Raw genomic sequence first — 18,152 nt, 5'->3', positions numbered from 1 at the left:
ATTTTGGCTACCTTAATAATAAATCCCTTCCAACATTAGAATATTATTTTAGGTAATTAAGTTAATAGGTTTATCGCTACGAGTTATAGCCATTTTCATATTTTTTTCAAATAATAACTGCAGTTCCACCTGCAAAGTCATTATATTCATTTCACGGCTTACTGTAATTACTATATATTTGGAGCTGGCTAATAGGTAGACCAAATCTGTTAAGAAGTATTTCTCGGAGAAAGTATTAGTATAGTATGCCTGCTTAAACATAACTAACTTGTTTTTAATATCAATTAGCAAACAATTATTTAAACGTGACATTTTTAAATATTAAAGCAAAAAAGGAGAACTAAGAATTAAAATATGAATTAAGAGCAATTTTGTACTAAATACGAAGTAGCTTCAGAACAATATCATCGCTTATTTAGAGCATCATAAAATTAATTGATACTCGACACACGTAGACTTACGTATAAAAAGACTCGCGAAAACTTATTCAGAATCTTAATAAATTGGTGTGTGTAGTATGAAATGCACAACAACATCAGCGAACTAAATAATTACTATACTAATATTTCTCACATAATTAATAAATGCCATTATTATCATTGCAGCAATCTTCTATCATGTTTATGCAAAAAAGAAAAATTTAGCGATGGGAAAGGTCAACCTTTAAATAAATCAACAACTTTCTATTCTTTCCAACGTTTCACTGCCTATGTTGTCAGACACTTCGGGCAACTAAATTTATTAAAAATAAAATTATTTTTTAATAATACGGTTATCTATATATTTATGATGGCGTAATGAAAATTAGAATTAACCCACTAATAATTACATGTCATTTAAAAATATCAGTAGTAAAGTAACAATTCCAAATTAATATCATCTCCAACAATATGATAAAAGTTATGCACAAAATTAGTTGGTGCAAAGCCTGACTAGAGATAGTAATTGCTACAGTTGGTACCGCTAACATACATACTATCTTAAAATCTATATATATGTTAATAGACATTTAAGAGACGGAGGCTCACTATAATCATGAGCATTAACGAATAATTGAACTATCTATTTTTTTGTTTTGTATTATTATAAAATATTCTATTACTTATCTATTATTAATTTACAACATTAAAGTATTTTCTTTTCTCTTAATAACATTATGGTTAATTTTTATGTGTAACATTTCTAAAGTTCTAATCTTATTAAAATTATGTTCTTATATATCAACTATTAATAGATCTAATTGAAAATCTAATTGAAAGAATGACTGGGATTTTCTAAAACATGTTTATAGGCACCGGGGTAATAATTTATCATTATCAAGTAATCAATTTTGGATACAGACTTTTTATGAAAAGAATAGAGAGTTATTGATTAACGTTCACCTCCCACATCTCATTAAACATATAATTATATAGTATTTGCTATTTTATAGTATGTTTATGAAAAATGATAAGCCCTTTTTCAGAAAAATATATATATTGCGATATCATGTATGCACATACGCAATCTACATAGTAATTTTTAAAAGTCGCGCCCTTTGACATCAAGTTTTGACTTGCGTTGTAGGAAAAAGTGAAAGTCTGGATTCAACCATTTTAATTTTCTTTATTGCGGACGACTCGAGGACTTGCCATTATGAGGTATTTCATTTTATAAATTGTTAAAAATTTTCATAAAAACAATGATGTGCAACCTTGTAATTGATTGAAAAGCTTACTGTCAGCATTCTAATTCATGTGAAACTAAGTACTTTCCAGAAGGAAATGCTTTTATTTTTATATTTCGTTAAGATGTTTCATATGATACCACATGGTGTACTTCACAAAATTATACACTTTCAAAACTAGTTTTTCCAATTGCACCAATTACTTCTAAAGAGTTTATATTAATAATAATCGCCACTTCATTTGGTCTGTGTCAATTATGTATCGGTTACACATTGTTTTTGCATGTATCACGCTCGAGCAATATTAATATAACCTTTCTTCCCAGTTCGTTAAAACTGCAGAAAAGGCTAGCCGCCTCCGTTATGAGATGTGGCAAAAAAAAAGTTTGGTTGGACCCTAACGAAATTAATGAAATTGCCAACACCAACTCACGTGAGTTCATCACATGATAATTTCATGCTAGGAGCAAGTATAAAATACTACGTTTAAAACCTAAATAAATGCAATTTATTTATAGGCCAAAATATTCGCAAGTTGATCAAAGATGGTTTGATCATCAAAAAACCTGTGGCTGTTCATTCTAGAGCTAGGGTACGCAAAAATACTGAGGCCAGGCGTAAAGGTCGTCACTGTGGTTTTGGTAAGAGGAAAGGTACTGCCAATGCCCGTACTCCACAAAAAGTAAGTTACATACTGCAATAATTATAACCCTGTTATTCTAAAGATTTTAAATTGAAGCTTCCTTTGAATTTTAATATATTATAATTTGCATTTGATTTTGATTTCACAATCAAATTTTTTTTTTTTTTTTCAATTATTTTGCATATATTTTTAGTAAAGCCATTTTCATGATAAAATTAACATTAATAACTGTAAATTATTAAAGAGCAACTAAACAAAGCCATGTCTATGAATAAATGAAAAAAATAAGTGTACAGGATACAAATCATGGAATGTTTTTTTCAGGATTTGTGGATTCAGCGTATGAGAGTACTTCGTCGCTTACTCAAAAAATACAGAGAAACAAAAAAAATTGACGGACATCTCTATCATACGTTATATATGAAAGCGAAAGGTAATGTTTTTAAGAATAAAAGAGTCCTTATGGAATTTATCCATAAGAAGAAGGCTGAAAAAGCTAGATCAGAAATGTTGTCTGATCAAGCGGAGGCTCGTCGAACTAAAGTCCGAGAAGCACGGAAGCGTCGGGCAGAGCGTATCGCCTCGAAGAAACAAGAACTTTTACAATCGTATCAGCGTGAAGATGAAGCTGCTGCAGCACAGAAAAAATAATCTAATTAATTTTTAGCCTATAATATGTAGTTTAATTTTTCCTTGCCATTTAATTAAATTAAATGTAAATTAAATGTAAATTAAATAAATTCAATTAAAATTGTTTATCGCTTATACAGTATTGAAAATTACAATCTTTTAATGTATAAAAATAGTTAATGTCATACAACTCTGTGTAAATATAATTTTTAACAACTGAAGTTGGTCTTTGATTCCCTAGATATATTTTTAATGAATCCCGCGATCTTCCTCGAGATAGTGCTACATAAAGTTGACCGTGATTAAAAACGTCTCTTCGAAGATCTATACCAATTTTGTCTAAAGTTTGTCTTTGTGATTTATTTATCGTCATAGCAAAAGCTAATCGAATTGGAAATTGTCGCCTTTTAAAAGTGAAGAGATAGAGATTTTCACAATACAATGTAATGCGATTAATAAAAACTATGTTATTTTGTTTATCTCCAGTTAATATTTTACATTTTAATAAATGATTTTAAAAGTCCATTATTTGTAATCGCGTTCCATTACACAATCCTTCACTGAGACTAATATTTCTGATTAACATAACAATTCAAAATTTTCTTACGCGTAATTTATGAGGAGGGAAGTTAGATGGGTTTAATGAATTAAGTTATTCCGGTAAAAGAACTTCTGCCATGTCTCCGTTGTCACAATTGTCGATGCTGTCTATGCCGGTGTATATGTGTTCAGTATCTATCTAATAAATCAGTAATTTTGTTATTCATATCATCTACATCAACATTTCTAGCAGATAGAATAGCGCAATGACTAATTTCACAAAATTTGTTGTCTTTTATCAATTCGCCAAATATGTTTAGAACAATATGCATTCATTGGCAGGCAGTATGCATCGTTGTGGAAGGTGTAAATTATTATCTTGATCATTTAATGTTCCATTACCGACATTCAATAAATATTTAGCAAATTCAAGTTCATTTGGTAAAACTCTCATGTTAGTTGTTAATTGAAATTTCGAAAAAAAAGTGACCACAATTGAGAATGTTTAATAGACAAATTTAATATTTCGTTACGCGTTCCATGTACTTTGATAGGAAGTAATTGTCTGAAGTCACCACCTAAAACCATTATTTTCCCGCCGAATGGTAAATCATTGTTCATGATATATTGTAAATTAAGTTCTGTTCACTATTTCTAGTGCGTTTCTAATCCAAATAAATACTGTACTATTTTTTTAAATTATACCTTCATTAGATTGTATTCTAATATTCGAAGAAGAATCATGAAACATTGGAACTGTTAAACCAAATGTTTTATATACTGTTTTTCCATTAGGCAGCAATGTCGCAGCAATGCCAGTGTATGCCATTGTAGAACACTTGATATTTTCTGCCATAAGAAGATTATAAATTGTAGTGCGAACGAACGTTTTTCCAGATCCTCCAGGTCCATCGATGTAGAAGCTAGTTGAGCCAGTATAATTATTTGAACGTGCTGCTTCAATAACTTTATCTACGATTACTTTTTGTTCAGCATTTAGTTTTTCATACTGTTCATTGCCAATTCGAGATAGATTATGTATGTTAATAATATCAATATTATCGACTATGTTAGTAATGACGTTTTGATCCATTGTTGGAAAGTCAGCTAAGCATTTTCCTTCCTTGATTAACATATCATGTATTTCTAAATAAGCCATTTGATAACTAATATTCAATTCGTTGTAACGCGAAAAATCTTCAGACATTGAGTCTTTGAAGGCTTCCCATAATTTTTCTGGAAAAATCGGTTGACAGTAAATCAATATAACAACAAATAAATGTTGTTATAACAAATAACTGCCTGAGTCGTCTAGGCATCATCCACGATGTAGCTTCTCTCATAGCTTTATTCTATTCATCGTCATCTTCAATAATTCCTAATGCTAAACATGTTGCTGTGAAAGATTGATATAATACATGATTTATTTTTTTTAAGTCATCGAAACTTGTAGCACCTTTTATATGAAGTAATGATAATCTCAAATGAAATAATTCAATTTGAGTTGGACTTACTGAATACATGCGACCTATACAATTAACATGTTTTTTTCGAGCTTGCCATGACGAAATCATTTGACCATCAACTTTAGATTTTTTGTAGGTAAAATGTTTAGGAATTTCAGCATAGTAGTGATATTGTCTTGTTGTTTCATTAGTTACATTCAAATTAACATAATCAAGTAACATACTACTCGAATTGTTTAAAATAGCTAACAATGATATTTCATCTTCGTTTTGCGTAAAAACTGTTAAAAAAGCTTGATTAGAAATTCGGTAGGTTCACTGTCCGTTTGATGGATTAATGGTCGGACGTCAACGAGACTTTAAATAATAAAAATTCATTAGCGAGTGCAAAAACAAGGGAATTTGGAACAAGGAAGGAAGGAAAGAAAAAGAAAAGTGTGAGAAGAAAAAAGCAGAGCTGTTGCTAAATCGGTGGTTTTAATCATTCGGATACAACAGACAACAGCATTGATAATCATGTCATATTGTAAGCCCAGCCTGCGGATGCGTCACTTATTTAGAGCATTGAAGTCTTACAACAGCTATAACATTCCAATCTTCTGGTAGTTCTACTTTAAATCTTTTCAAAATATATCAACAACTTCTTTAAAATAAAGATATTTTTTAGTTTCATCAAAGCAGATTAATAATTTATATTTCTCATCTGACTCCTGCAAAGGAAGTATGTATATATATTCAGTAATAATTGCAAAATCTATCATTTATTTTATGACAATTTACACTTTACCGTTATGAAATTATCCACGAATATCGTACAAACCATCAATGAAGAAAGATACTTTCTTGCAAATAATAATAAATATTTGATATCTACTAATACATAAATATTCATGCAATGAAAAGGTATTTCACCTGGATCACTACAATGATGTGAGTCCATTAAATTAACACGGCAAAGTCTTGCTAAATTTGTAGACAATTTCTCAGTAATTTTGTTCATAAATTCATGATGAATATATAGTTCAACCTATCATAGTAATTCAAGGAATAAAATAATAGCTCTAAATTCCAAGAAATAAACTGAAGTAATATCTGTTCATTACCTGTCCTAGGCAATCAATCAAAAGGTAGTGGTTTTTGAAATTAAGAACTTTTCTAATCAACCATTCAATATTTTTCTCTAAAAACTCAATACAATAAGCTCCATTAGGTCCAAGTTTTTAAGTTTTCATAACTTCTTCGTCTATAACTAATTCAGAAACATCTACTGCTAGCTTATACCCCATATTTTCATTGGCTGGATCTTAACAAAAAAAAAAAAAACAAAAGAAAATATATGCCTTAAGTAATATAGCAAAAAGTAGTTAATGGTAAGTTAGAAATACTAACTCACCAATATTTATGTTTACTACTTTTCTACCCAAACTCTCAAGAAATTTGCCCATTTCAGTGCAGTATGTTGTTTTGCCACTGCCAGGTGGCCCTATTACTAACTGACCAAATGTGGTGCTCATTTTATGGACTCTTGAGATCCAGCTTTTGAATAGCATTGACAATAGATCTCAAAGTTGAAACTCCATAGTCCTTTAGACAAATGGATGTTAAAAATGGCTTGTCAGCATTAATTTGTTCTGTAATGTATCTAGCAGCTGCATGATCTTCTTTCATTTCCGGATCATCTTTTCTAAAACTCACTCTACAACAGTACTATGATTTATAAAACAATGCCAGAAAGAATCAACATTCATGTAACTAAAACCTTAACTTACTTTATATTATCCATGAGTACAGAAAATCTTCAATTAAATTGAGTTTTTGAAGCCAAAGTTTCGTCAGTACAGAATCATTCCTGGTAAATATCTTTTCAATTCATTCTTCAGTTCCAAAACAGAAATATAAATTACAGCGATTAATTCTTAATTCAAGCCATACAATATTATCACATTATATGTACTACTATTAATGTGAGTAATTTTCATTTCATCGTGAACCAATACAGTCTTAACGCCATTGTATACAATTTGCTATGAAAAATTCATTTAGTTTGCAAGCTTCTGTACTATCCAGACCAAATACCATATAAATACCATAATAAATGACAATGGTCTTTTACATTTTGTAATTCTGTATGGCCTTTAAAATTAAAAACATTTAATCTTTATTACAATAATCAACTGCACATGCTTCAGACATTTTTTCAGAGTTTTTACCTAAAATTGCATATTTTTTCTTGTGAAAATAGCAAATTAACATTCTCCCTTGTACTCTATTATATGCAGCTGCTTTTGTAAATGATCCAATACATGTGCATGAATTTTCCACAAAATTAGATGTGAAAGATTCTAATTCATTGGTCCATATTCAGAAAACAATAATAGCCTGAAGTGATCCACTTCGTATACAATTACTGAAGACCGTACTGATTATTTTATAATCTTTGAGCAGAGCTATTACCTAAACTAAAAAAACGAATTCTACTGTATTTATCAACTTTATCTAGAAGTTATAGCGATTAATTTATAAAACTACCTCCTTCAGGTATTGGCTCAGTTTATAATATCGGCATGATAAACTCTGACAGCATACTAGCTCGAATCTGCAGCCCAGACAACTTCAAAAGCCTGTTCAAAAGCCTTGTTTCTCAAGCCTGTAAACGTATAAATAATAAGCTATCATCAAAAACTACGACGAATCTTCCTTTAGGATTGTGATGAATTGTTCGTGGATAGATTTCACAAACACCGATATCTTTGACAGTTGATGGCAACTTTTCACCTTCCTGAGCTTCTTCTCCAAGTACTTTCAAATTGACCTGCTGAATTTCACTGTGTTTTGCCCATACAATTTTAACACCTATATATATAAAAAATTTTCTAAGCGTAATGATCTTTACAATGAAACATGAAAGTTATTGCATATGTGATAAGTTTACCAAGAGAATCCATAGACACAGCTGGTTCCTCACAGCCAACTTTTAGCATTACACTACCTTCATTGTAACCAATGGCTACATTATTAGAACCTTTTGTAGATGTAATTGTCCAAACTCTATCAAAGCCAGAGATGAGACGAGTTCAAGCCTGTATGTACTAGCATGCCAAATCCTTATAGTGACATCCTATAATCCAGTCAGTATAATTGGCAACTCAGGATGGAAGCAGATAGTTGTAATATTTTCTATGTGTTCTTCTAAATTCTGAATACAAGTTTGGTTCTGATCATCCTAAATTTTAACGTAACGATCATCAGCACCAGAGATGTGTAAAATTTGAAAGCTTACAATTCTACTATTTCCTTTTTTCTAATTGGTCAATTAAATTAGATATATTAAATGGCAAGGAAAAATTAAACTACATATTTCTAGGTTTTTTTTTCATTTATTTTATAGGCTAAAAATTAATTTGTCTCAGATTATTTTTTCTGTGCTGCAGCAGCTTCATCTTCACGCTGATACGATTGCAAAAGTTCTTGTTTCTTTGTGGCGATACGCTCTGCCCGACGCTTCCGTGCTTCGCGGACTTTAGTTCTACGAGCCTCGGCTTGATCAGACAACATTCTGCTCTAGCTTTCACGGCCTTCTTCTTATGAATAAATTCCATTAGGACTCTTTTGTTCTTGAAAATGTTCCCTTTTGCTTTCATGTATAGTGCATGGTAGAGATGTCCGTCAATTTTTTTTGTTTCTCTGTATTACTCGAGTAAGCGTCGAAGAGTACTCTCATATGCTGAATCCACGAATCCTGAAAAAAACATTCCATGATTTATATCCTGTACACTTATTTTTTTCATTTATTCATAGACATGGCTTTATTTAGTTGCTCTTTAATAATTTACAGTTATTAATGTTAATTTTATCATGAAAATGAATTTACTAAAAATATATGCAAAATATTGAAAAACAAATGTGATTGTGAAATCAAAATCAAATACAAATTATAATATTGTGGGGTCGCAAACTTTTCCAAAATCTGCACCGCACATGTTCCTCAACCCTTCTCTTAGTTTTTCCGATAAATCGTAAATCAATATTTCAGTTGATTTACGATTTATTTTTTATGATGTCCGGCAAGCGATCAGTTCATGGAGCACGTAGTGCAAACAGCCGAACCTTTTCGGCTGCGCCTTTTTTGTACCAGATTTTCCGCTTTCTCTTTGCCCTCTCCGACGAGTAAAAGCATTGAGTGTTCTCGGGGAGAGTGAGAAGCAAAAGCCTGGCTAGGTGGTGCATCCATGCACCCCCGCGAATGACCAGAAAGACGCGACGTCTCGACGAGTGAGTATCGCCAACTCCTAGCCTCGCTACACTCACTCTGTACGCGCGCGCATATCTCGCGATATCCTGTAGTGCTCGCCTGCGCATAGCACACTCATTTCCAACTCAATAATACAATAATATTTATACCGTACCAGTGTGTTTTAATACTTATTTTCAACGATCGCACCTATCATCCATTATCTCTCCTTATGCCAAACCCAGATCCTAAAATATATTAAAATTCAAAGGAAGCTTCAATTTAAAATCTTTATAATAACAGGGCTATTATTATTGTAGTAACTTACTTTTTGTGGAGTACAGGCATTAGCAGTACCCTCTCCTCTTACCAAAACCACAGTGACAACCTTTACGCCTGGCCTCAGTATTTTTACGTACCCTACTCTAGAATGAACAGCCATAGGTTTTTTGATGATCAAACCATCTTTGATCAACTTGCGAATATTTTGGCCTATAAATAAATTGCATTTATTTAGGTTTTAAACGTAGTATTTTCTACTTGCTCCTTGCCTGAAATTATCATGTGAACTCACGTGAGTTGGTGTTGGCAATTTCATTCATTTCGTTAGGGTCCAACCAAACTTTTTTTTGCCACATTTCATAACCGAGGCGGCTAGCCTTTTCTGCAGTTTTAACGAACTGGGAAGAAAGGTTATATTAATATTGCTCGAGCGTGATACAGGCAAAAACAATGTGTAACCGATACATAATTGACACACACCAAATGAAGTGGCGATTATTATTAAAATAAACACTTTAGAAGTAATTGGTGCAATTGGAAAAACTAGTTTTAAAAGTGTATAATTTTGTGAAGTACACCATGTGGTATCCTATGAAACATTTTAACGAAATATAAAAATAAAAGCATTTCCTTCTGGAAAGTACTTAGTTTCACATGAATTTGAATGCTGACAGTAAGCTTTTCGCAATCAATTACAAGGTTGCACATCGTTGTATTTATGAAAATTTTTAACAATTTATAAAATGAAATACCTCATAATGGCAAGTCTTCTAGTCGTCCGTAATAAAGAAAATTAAAATGGTTGAATCCAGACTTCCACTTCTTCCGACAACGCAAGTCAAAACTTGACAGACATCTCTACCTCTCATACATGAAAGCGAAAGGAAACGTTTTCATGAATAAAGAGTCCTAATGGAATTTATTCATAACAATATAGTCGAGAAAGCCAGAGTAGAAATGTTGTGTGATGAAGCCGAGGCTCGTAGAACGAAAGTTCGCGAAGCACGGAAGCGTTGAGCAGAGCGTATTGCCACAAAGAAACAAGAACTTTATCAATAATAGTATCAGTGTAAAGCTGCTGATGTAGCATAGAAAAGGTAATCTGAAAAAATTGATTTTTAGACTATGAAATAAATGAACAAAAAACCTAGAAATATGTAGTGTAGCGTGTTCTTGGCATTTAATAAATGGCTTAGAATGACGCCAACGGTCAAATTTCAAAAATAAAATGGTTGCATTTCCATTGTCAGATTAGATAGACGTTACACAACCGTTAAATTCAATTAAATTAATTTAAATTTAAATTAAATGTAAATTAAATAAATTCAATTAAATTAATTTAAATGTAAATTAAACGTAAATTAAATAAATTCAATTAAATTAATTTAAATGTAAATTAAATGTAAATTAAATAAATTCAATTAAAATTGTTTATCGCTTATACAGTATTGAAAATTACAATCTTTTAATGTATAAAAATTGTTAATATCATACAACTCTGTGTAAATATAATTTTTAACAACTGAAATTGGTCTTTGTTTCCCTAGATATATTTTTAAGGAATCCCACGATCTTCCTCGAGATAGTGCTACATAAAGTTGACCGTGATTAAAAACGTCTCTTCGAAGATCTATACCAATTTTGTCTAAAGTTTGTCTTTGTGATTTATTTATCGTCATAGCAAAAGCTAATCGAATTGGAAATTGTCGCCTTTTAAAAGTGAAGAGATAGAGATTTTCACAATACAATGTAATGCGATTAATAAAAACTATGTTATTTTGTTTATCTCCAGTTAATATTTTACATTTTAATAAATGATTTTAAAAGTCCATTATTTGTAATCGCGTTCCATTACACAATCCTTCACTGAGACTAATATTTCTGATTAACATAACAATGCAAAATTTTCTTACGCGTAATTTATGAGGAGGGAAGTTAGATGGGTTTAATGAATTAAGTTATTCCGGTAAAAGAACTTCTCCCATGTCTCCGTTGTCACAATTGTCGATGCTGTCTATGCCGGTGTATATGTGTTCATTATCTATCTAATTAATCAGTAATTTTGTTATTCATATCGTCTACATCAACATTTCTAGCAGATAGAATAGCGCAATGACTAATTTCACAAAATTTGTTGTCTTTTATCAATTCACCAAATATGTTTAGAACAATGCATTCGTTGGCAGGTAGTATGCATCGTTGTGGAAGGTGTAAATTATTATCTTGATCATTTAATGTTCCATTACCGACATTCAATAAATATTTAGCAAATTAAAGTTCATTTGATAAAACTTTCATGTTAGTTGTTACTTGAAATTTCGAAAATAAAAGTGACCACAATTGAGAATGTTTAATAGACAAATTTAATATTTCGTTACGCGTTCCATGTACTTTGATAGGAAGTAATTGTCTGAAGTCACCACCTAAAACCATTATTTTCCCGTCGAATGGTAAATCATTGTTCATGATATATTGTAAAGATATGTTCACTATTTCTAATGCGTATCTCGGGGCCATTGGTGCCTCATCCCAAATAAATACTGTACTATTTTTTAAAATTATACTTTCATTAGATTGTATTTTAATATTCGAAGAAGAATCATGAAACATTGGAACTGTTAAACCAAATGTTTTATGTACTGTTTTTCCATTAGGCAGCAATGTCGCAGCAATGCCAGTGTATGCCATTGTTGAACACTTGATATTTTCTGCCATAAGAAGATTATAAATTGTAGTGTGAACGAACGTTTTTCCAGATCCTCCAGGTCCATCGATGTAGAAGCTAGTTGAGCCAGTATAATTATGTGAACGTGCTGCTTCAATAATTTTATCTACGATTACTTTTTGTTCAGCATTTAGTTTTTAATACTGTTCATTGCCAATTCGAGATAGATTATGTATGTTAATAGTATCAATATTATCGACTATGTTAGTAATGACGTTTTGATCCATTGTTGGAAAGTCAGCTAAGCATTTTCCTTCCTTGATTGACATATCATGTATTTCTAAATAAGCCATTTGATAACTAATATTCAATTCGTTGTAACGCGAAAAATCTTCAGACATTGAGTCTTTGAAGGCTTCCCATAATTTTTCTGGAAAAATCGGTTGACAGTAAATCAATATAACAACAAATAAATGTCTGAGTCGTCTAGGCATCATCCAAGATATAGCTTCTCTCATAGCTTTATTCTATTCATTGTCATCTTCAATAATTCCTAATGCTAAACATGCTGCTGTGAAAGATTGATATAATACATGATTTATTTTTTTTAAGTCATCGAAACTTGTAGCACCTTTTATATGAAGTAATAATAATCTCAAATGAAATAACTCAATCTGAGTTGGACTTACTGAATACATGCGACCTATACAATTAACATGTTTTTTTCGAGCTTACCATGACGAAATCATTTGACCATCAACTTTAGATTTTCTGTAGGTAAAATGTTTAGGAATTTCAGCATAGTAATATTGTCTTGTTGTTTCATTAGTTACATTCAAATTAAAATAATCAAGTAACATACTACTCGAATTGTTCAAAGTAGCTAACAATGATATTTCAATTTCGTTTTACGTAATAATTACTGCTTGTTCATTAGGTAAATGTACTGGTGATCTTGTGACTACATGACTCTTATCTTGCATTTTGTAGGAAAAAATTTGATAACATGCTTTGACTGGTCCAACGTAACGCGTTTCAATGAAATTATGACATTCATCGCGTTCAATCGTAATACCATTTTCTGTTTGCCCAATCACAACTGTAGCAGCATCATATCCTTTATAGACATATTTGTATAAATGTTTAACAGATGAAATACTTGAAACAATTTCCACATTAATATGACAATCGAACATTAGTAATAATGTAGCACAATATGGAACTACCCATCTATCATCTACTGTATGTCCATTACGACATTCATAAGTACCGGTATTTCTTCTCTGATAATGTGGATAACCATTTTCATCCATAATCGTATGTGTCTGAAACTGTTTTGGAAACATTATTAAATCATTCAAGATATATGATATTTGAATTATCAAAGCTTTTCAAGCATTTTCAAGAAGTCGAGACGAATTTATATCGTTTGTACGTCCGCAGTTAGCTGTTCTTTTTCTTGTTCCAGTTTCAGTGATACATTTTCAAAAAAGATTTCGCGAAAACATTTTTATTGAAAAGCTGTAAATGCTGTACGAATAGATAATTTTGTAAATTAATTAATTATATTGATATACTATACGAACATAATTAATATTATATTCAATGATATGCAGATCAGAATTTTCAATTATAATACACTAGAGCGAATTCACTCTTTTGAAACACAGTGATTATATTAGATGTATCGTAGTTCATCTAACTCAACTATTTATTTTAACTATTAGTGGTATGTATTTATATATTATTAATAGTAAAAATTGAACAATAACAATTATTGCTGTTATATTAATAGCAGAATTATAGAAGCAGCTTTGATAATTCAAATATCATATATCTTGAATAATATTATACAATTCAAAAATAATAAAGAAATACAGTTTACCCTAAATATAAGAAGTTTAATGAAGTAGCTTCTTTCAAAAGTTTAGGTTCAAAAGCTTGATTATAGATCTATTAAAAACCGAAGCGTAGCTACCCTATAATATAATAGAAGCGCATAAAAAGGCTAGCCAGTGCGCCGCAGATAATAATAATTCTGTGCCAATCATATGACCAAGAAATATTAGAAAAACTGTTAAAAAAGCTTGATTAGAAATTCGGTAGGTTCACTCTCCGTTTGATGGATTAAAGGTCGGACGTCAACGAGACTTTAAATAATAAAAATTCATTAGCGAGTGCAAAAACAAGGGAATTTGGAACAAGGAAGGAAGGAAAGAAAAAGAAAAGTGAGAAGAAAAAAGCAGAGCTGTTGCTAAATCGGTTTTAATCATTCGGATACAACACCATTGATAATCATGTCATTGTAAGCCCAGCCTGTGAATGCGTCACTTATTTAAAGCATTGAAGTTTTACATCAGCTATAACATTCCAATCTTCTGGTAGTTCTACTTTAAATCTTTTCAAAATATATCAATAACTTCTTTAAAATGAAGATATTTTTTATTTTCATCAAAGCAGATTAATAATTTATATTTCTCATCTGACTCCTGCAAAGGAAGTATATATATTCAGTAATAATTGCAAAATCTATCATTTATTTTATGACAATTTACATTTTACCGTTATCAAATTATCCACGAATATCGTACAAACCATCAATGAAGAAAGATACTTTATTGCAAATAATAATAAATATGTAATATCTATTAATACATAAATATTCATGCAATGAAAAGGTATCTCACCTGGATCACTACAATGATGTGAGTCCATTAAATTAACACGGCAAAGTCTTGCCAAATTTGTTTTCAATTTCTCAGTAATTTTGTTCATAAATTCATGATGAATATATAGTTAAACCTATCATAGTAATTCAAGGAATAAAATAATAGCTCTAAATTCCAAGAAATAAACTGAAGTAATATCTGTTCATTACCTGTCCTGGGCAATCAATCAAAAGGTAGTGGTTTTTGAAATTAAGAACTTTTCTAATCAACCATTCAATATTTTTCTCTAAAAACTCAATACAATAAGCTCCATTAGGTCCAAGTTTTTAAGTTTTCATAACTTCTTCATCTATAACTAATTCAGAAACATCTACTGCTTATACCCCATATTTTCATTGGCTGGATCTTAACAAAAAAAAGAAAATATATGCCTTAAGTAATATAGCAAAAAGTAGTTAATGGTAAGTTAAAAATACTAACTCACCAATATTTATGATTACTACTTTTCTACCCAAACTCTCAAGAAATTTTCCCATTTCAGTGCAGTATGTTGTTTTGACACTGCCAGGTGGGCCTATTACTAACTAACCAAATGTGGTGCTCATTTTATGGACTCTTGAGATCCAGCTTTTGAATAGCATTGACAATAGATCTCAAAGTTGAAACTCCATAGTCCTTTAGACAAATGGATGTTAAAAATGGCTTGTCAGCATTTATTTGTTCTGTAATGTATATAGCAGCTGCATGAATTTCTGGATCATCTTTTCCAAAATTCACTCTACAACAGTAGTATGATTTATAAAACAATGCCAGAAAGAATCAACATTCATATAACTAAAACCTTTACTTACTTTATATTATCCATGAGTACAGAAAATCTTCGATTAAATTGAGTTTTTGAAGTCAAAATTTCGTCAGTACAGAATCATTCCTGGTAAATATTGCCCAATTTAACAATGTTACATGTTTTGTATAATTCATTATAAGAATACAACGTATATTATATTTTTTAATAATTTTTTACTAGTGTAATGCAATTTTTTTATTCAAGGTATTGAAATAATGGCGAATCGCTGGTGAGAGATATAAAATACTCTATCATCTATACTGTTTTTTTTTAAGTTATGATAAAGTTGTGAATAAGTTAACTATATTGTTTTAAAGATAAATCTAAAAAGTATATATAATATTTTATATTTTAACTTAATGAGTGAACTGTAAGTAAGTATTATAACTATTAAATGTGTCTGAAGCCGGTTGTAAAAATTCTTTCTCATTGCTAATAATTGTGTCATTCACGTAACGAAAATAAAATGAAAAAAAATGTATAATTGAAATTTTCATTTATATGTTGTACGTTAGCGGTAATAGCTGTAGTAATTAGTATTTTTATTCGAGCTTTGCATCCTTTTTATGCATAACTTTTAACGAAACTTGGACACAGTATTAATTTGATAACGTAGTTTTACAACAGATATACGTTTAAAGGACATGATTTTTAGTAAGCCAAATTTAATTTTCATTGCGCGAGTATATAATGAATTTATAACCATAAGTATAATTAAAAAATAACTTTGTTTAATAAATTTAGTAACCTAAAGTGGCTGACAACATAATCAGCGAAACGTTGAAAAGAATAGAGAGTTACTGATTAACGTTCACCTCCCACATCTCATTAAACATATAATTATATAGTATTTGCTATTTTATAGTATGTTTATGAAAAATGATAAGCCCTTTTTCAGAAAAATATACATATTGCGATATCATGTATGTACATACGCAATCTACATAGTAATTTTTGAAAGTCGCGCCCTTTGACATCAAGTTTTGACTTGCGTTGTAGGAAAAAGTGAAACTCTGGATTCAACCATTTTAATTCTCTTTATTGCGGACGACTTGAGGAGTTGCCATTATGAGGTATTTCATTTTATAAATTGTTAAAAATTTTCATAAAAACAATGATGTGCAACCTTGTAATTGATTGAAAAGCTTACTGTCAGCATTCTAATTCATGTGAAACTAAGTACTTTCCAGAAGGAAATGCTTTTATTTTTATATTTCGTTAAAATGTTTCATATTATACCACATGGTGTACTTCACAAAATTATACACTTTCAAAACTAGTTTTTCCAATTGCACCAATTACTTCTAAAATGTTTATATTAATAATAATCGCCATTTTATTTGGTCTGTGTTAATTATGTATTGGTTATACATTGCTTTTGCATGTATCACGATAGAGCAATATTAATATAACCTTTCTTTCCAGTTCGTTAAAATTGCAGAAAAGGCTAGCCGCCTCCGTTATGAGATGTGGCAAAAAAAAAGTTTGGTTGGACCCTAACGAAATTAATGAAATTGCCAACACCAACTCACGTGAGTTCACATGATAATTTCATGCTAGGAGCAAGTATAAAATACTACGTTTAAAACCTAAATAAATGCAATTTATTTATAGGCCAAAATATTCGCAAGTTGATCAAAGATGGTTTGATCATCAAAAAACCTGTGGCAGTTCATTCGAGAGCGCGAGTACGTAAAAATACTGAGGCCAGGCGTAAAGGTCGTCACTGTGGTTTTGGTAAGAGGAAAGGTACTGCCAATGCCCGTACTCCACAAAAAGTAAGTTACTACAATAATTATAGCCCTGTTATTATAAAGATTTTAAATTGAAGCTTCCTTTGAATTTTAATATATTATAATTTGCATCTGATTTTGATTTCACAATCAAATTTTTTTTTTTTCAATATTTTGCATATATTTTTAGTAAATTCATTTTCATGATAAAATTAACATTAATAACTGTAAATTATTAAAGAGCAACTAAACAAAGCCATGTCTATGAATAAATGAAAAAAATAAGTGTACAGGATACAAATCATGGAATGTTTTTTTCAGGATTTGTGGATTCAGCGTATGAGAGTACTTCGTCGCTTACTCAAAAAATACAGAGAGACGAAAAAGATAGACAGACATCTCTACCACGCATTATACATGAAAGCGAAAGGTAATGTTTTCAAGAATAAAAGAGTCCTTATGGAATTTATCCATAAGAAGAAGGCTGAAAAAGCTAGATCAGAAATGTTGTCTGATCAAGCTGAGGCTCGAAGAACGAAAGTCCGAGAAGCACGGAAGCGTCGGGCAGAGCGTATCGCCTCGAAGAAACAAGAACTTTTGCAATCGTATCAGCGTGAAGATGAAGCTGCTGCAGCACAAAAAAAGTAATATAAGATAAATTAATTTTTACTGTATAAAATAAATAAAAACAAACCTAGAAATGTGTAGTTTAATTTTTCCTTGCCATTTAATATATTTAATTTAATTGACTAATTGGAAAAAAGGAAATAGTAGAATTGC

At 30.6% G+C, this 18,152-nt stretch overlaps 2 protein-coding genes and 2 pseudogenes across 3 annotated transcripts; 2 read left to right on the top strand and 2 right to left on the bottom strand.

The window, feature by feature from the left end:
• The first annotated feature begins 1,590 nt into the window (after positions 1-1,590).
• LOC131668260 (large ribosomal subunit protein eL19-like) lies at positions 1,591-3,186 on the top strand. The gene is made up of 4 exons (XM_058942289.1): positions 1,591-1,640; positions 1,993-2,099; positions 2,185-2,348; positions 2,634-3,186. Exons 1-4 carry the CDS (start codon positions 1,636-1,638, stop codon positions 2,958-2,960), a joined length of 603 nt encoding a protein of 200 aa, XP_058798272.1. The 5' UTR covers positions 1,591-1,635; the 3' UTR covers positions 2,961-3,186.
• A 1,645-nt stretch (positions 3,187-4,831) lies between these two features.
• On the bottom strand, positions 4,832-6,459 carry LOC131668292 (GPN-loop GTPase 2-like; annotated as a pseudogene).
• Positions 6,460-8,310: 1,851 nt separating this feature from the next.
• LOC131668271 (large ribosomal subunit protein eL19-like) lies at positions 8,311-10,485 on the bottom strand (annotated as a pseudogene).
• Positions 10,486-16,683: 6,198 nt separating this feature from the next.
• Positions 16,684-18,073, top strand: LOC131668275 (large ribosomal subunit protein eL19). 2 transcript variants are annotated; one of them, XM_058942321.1, is made up of 4 exons: positions 16,684-16,712; positions 17,065-17,171; positions 17,254-17,417; positions 17,694-18,073. In XM_058942321.1, exons 1-4 carry the CDS (start codon positions 16,708-16,710, stop codon positions 18,018-18,020), a joined length of 603 nt encoding a protein of 200 aa, XP_058798304.1. In that variant the 5' UTR covers positions 16,684-16,707; the 3' UTR covers positions 18,021-18,073. The 2 variants fall into 2 exon arrangements, with proteins under 2 accessions (XP_058798304.1, XP_058798305.1); XM_058942322.1 differs by lacking the exon at positions 16,684-16,712 and adding an exon at positions 16,962-16,982.
• The last annotated feature ends 79 nt before the right edge of the window (positions 18,074-18,152 follow it).

This window comes from Phymastichus coffea, unplaced genomic scaffold (genome assembly GCF_024137745.1).
Source record: "Phymastichus coffea isolate CEN01 unplaced genomic scaffold, Cenicafe_Pcof_1.1 PCOF00076, whole genome shotgun sequence".
NCBI lineage: Eukaryota > Metazoa > Arthropoda > Insecta > Hymenoptera > Eulophidae > Phymastichus > Phymastichus coffea.
This window is presented reverse-complemented; position numbering and strand designations above follow the sequence as displayed.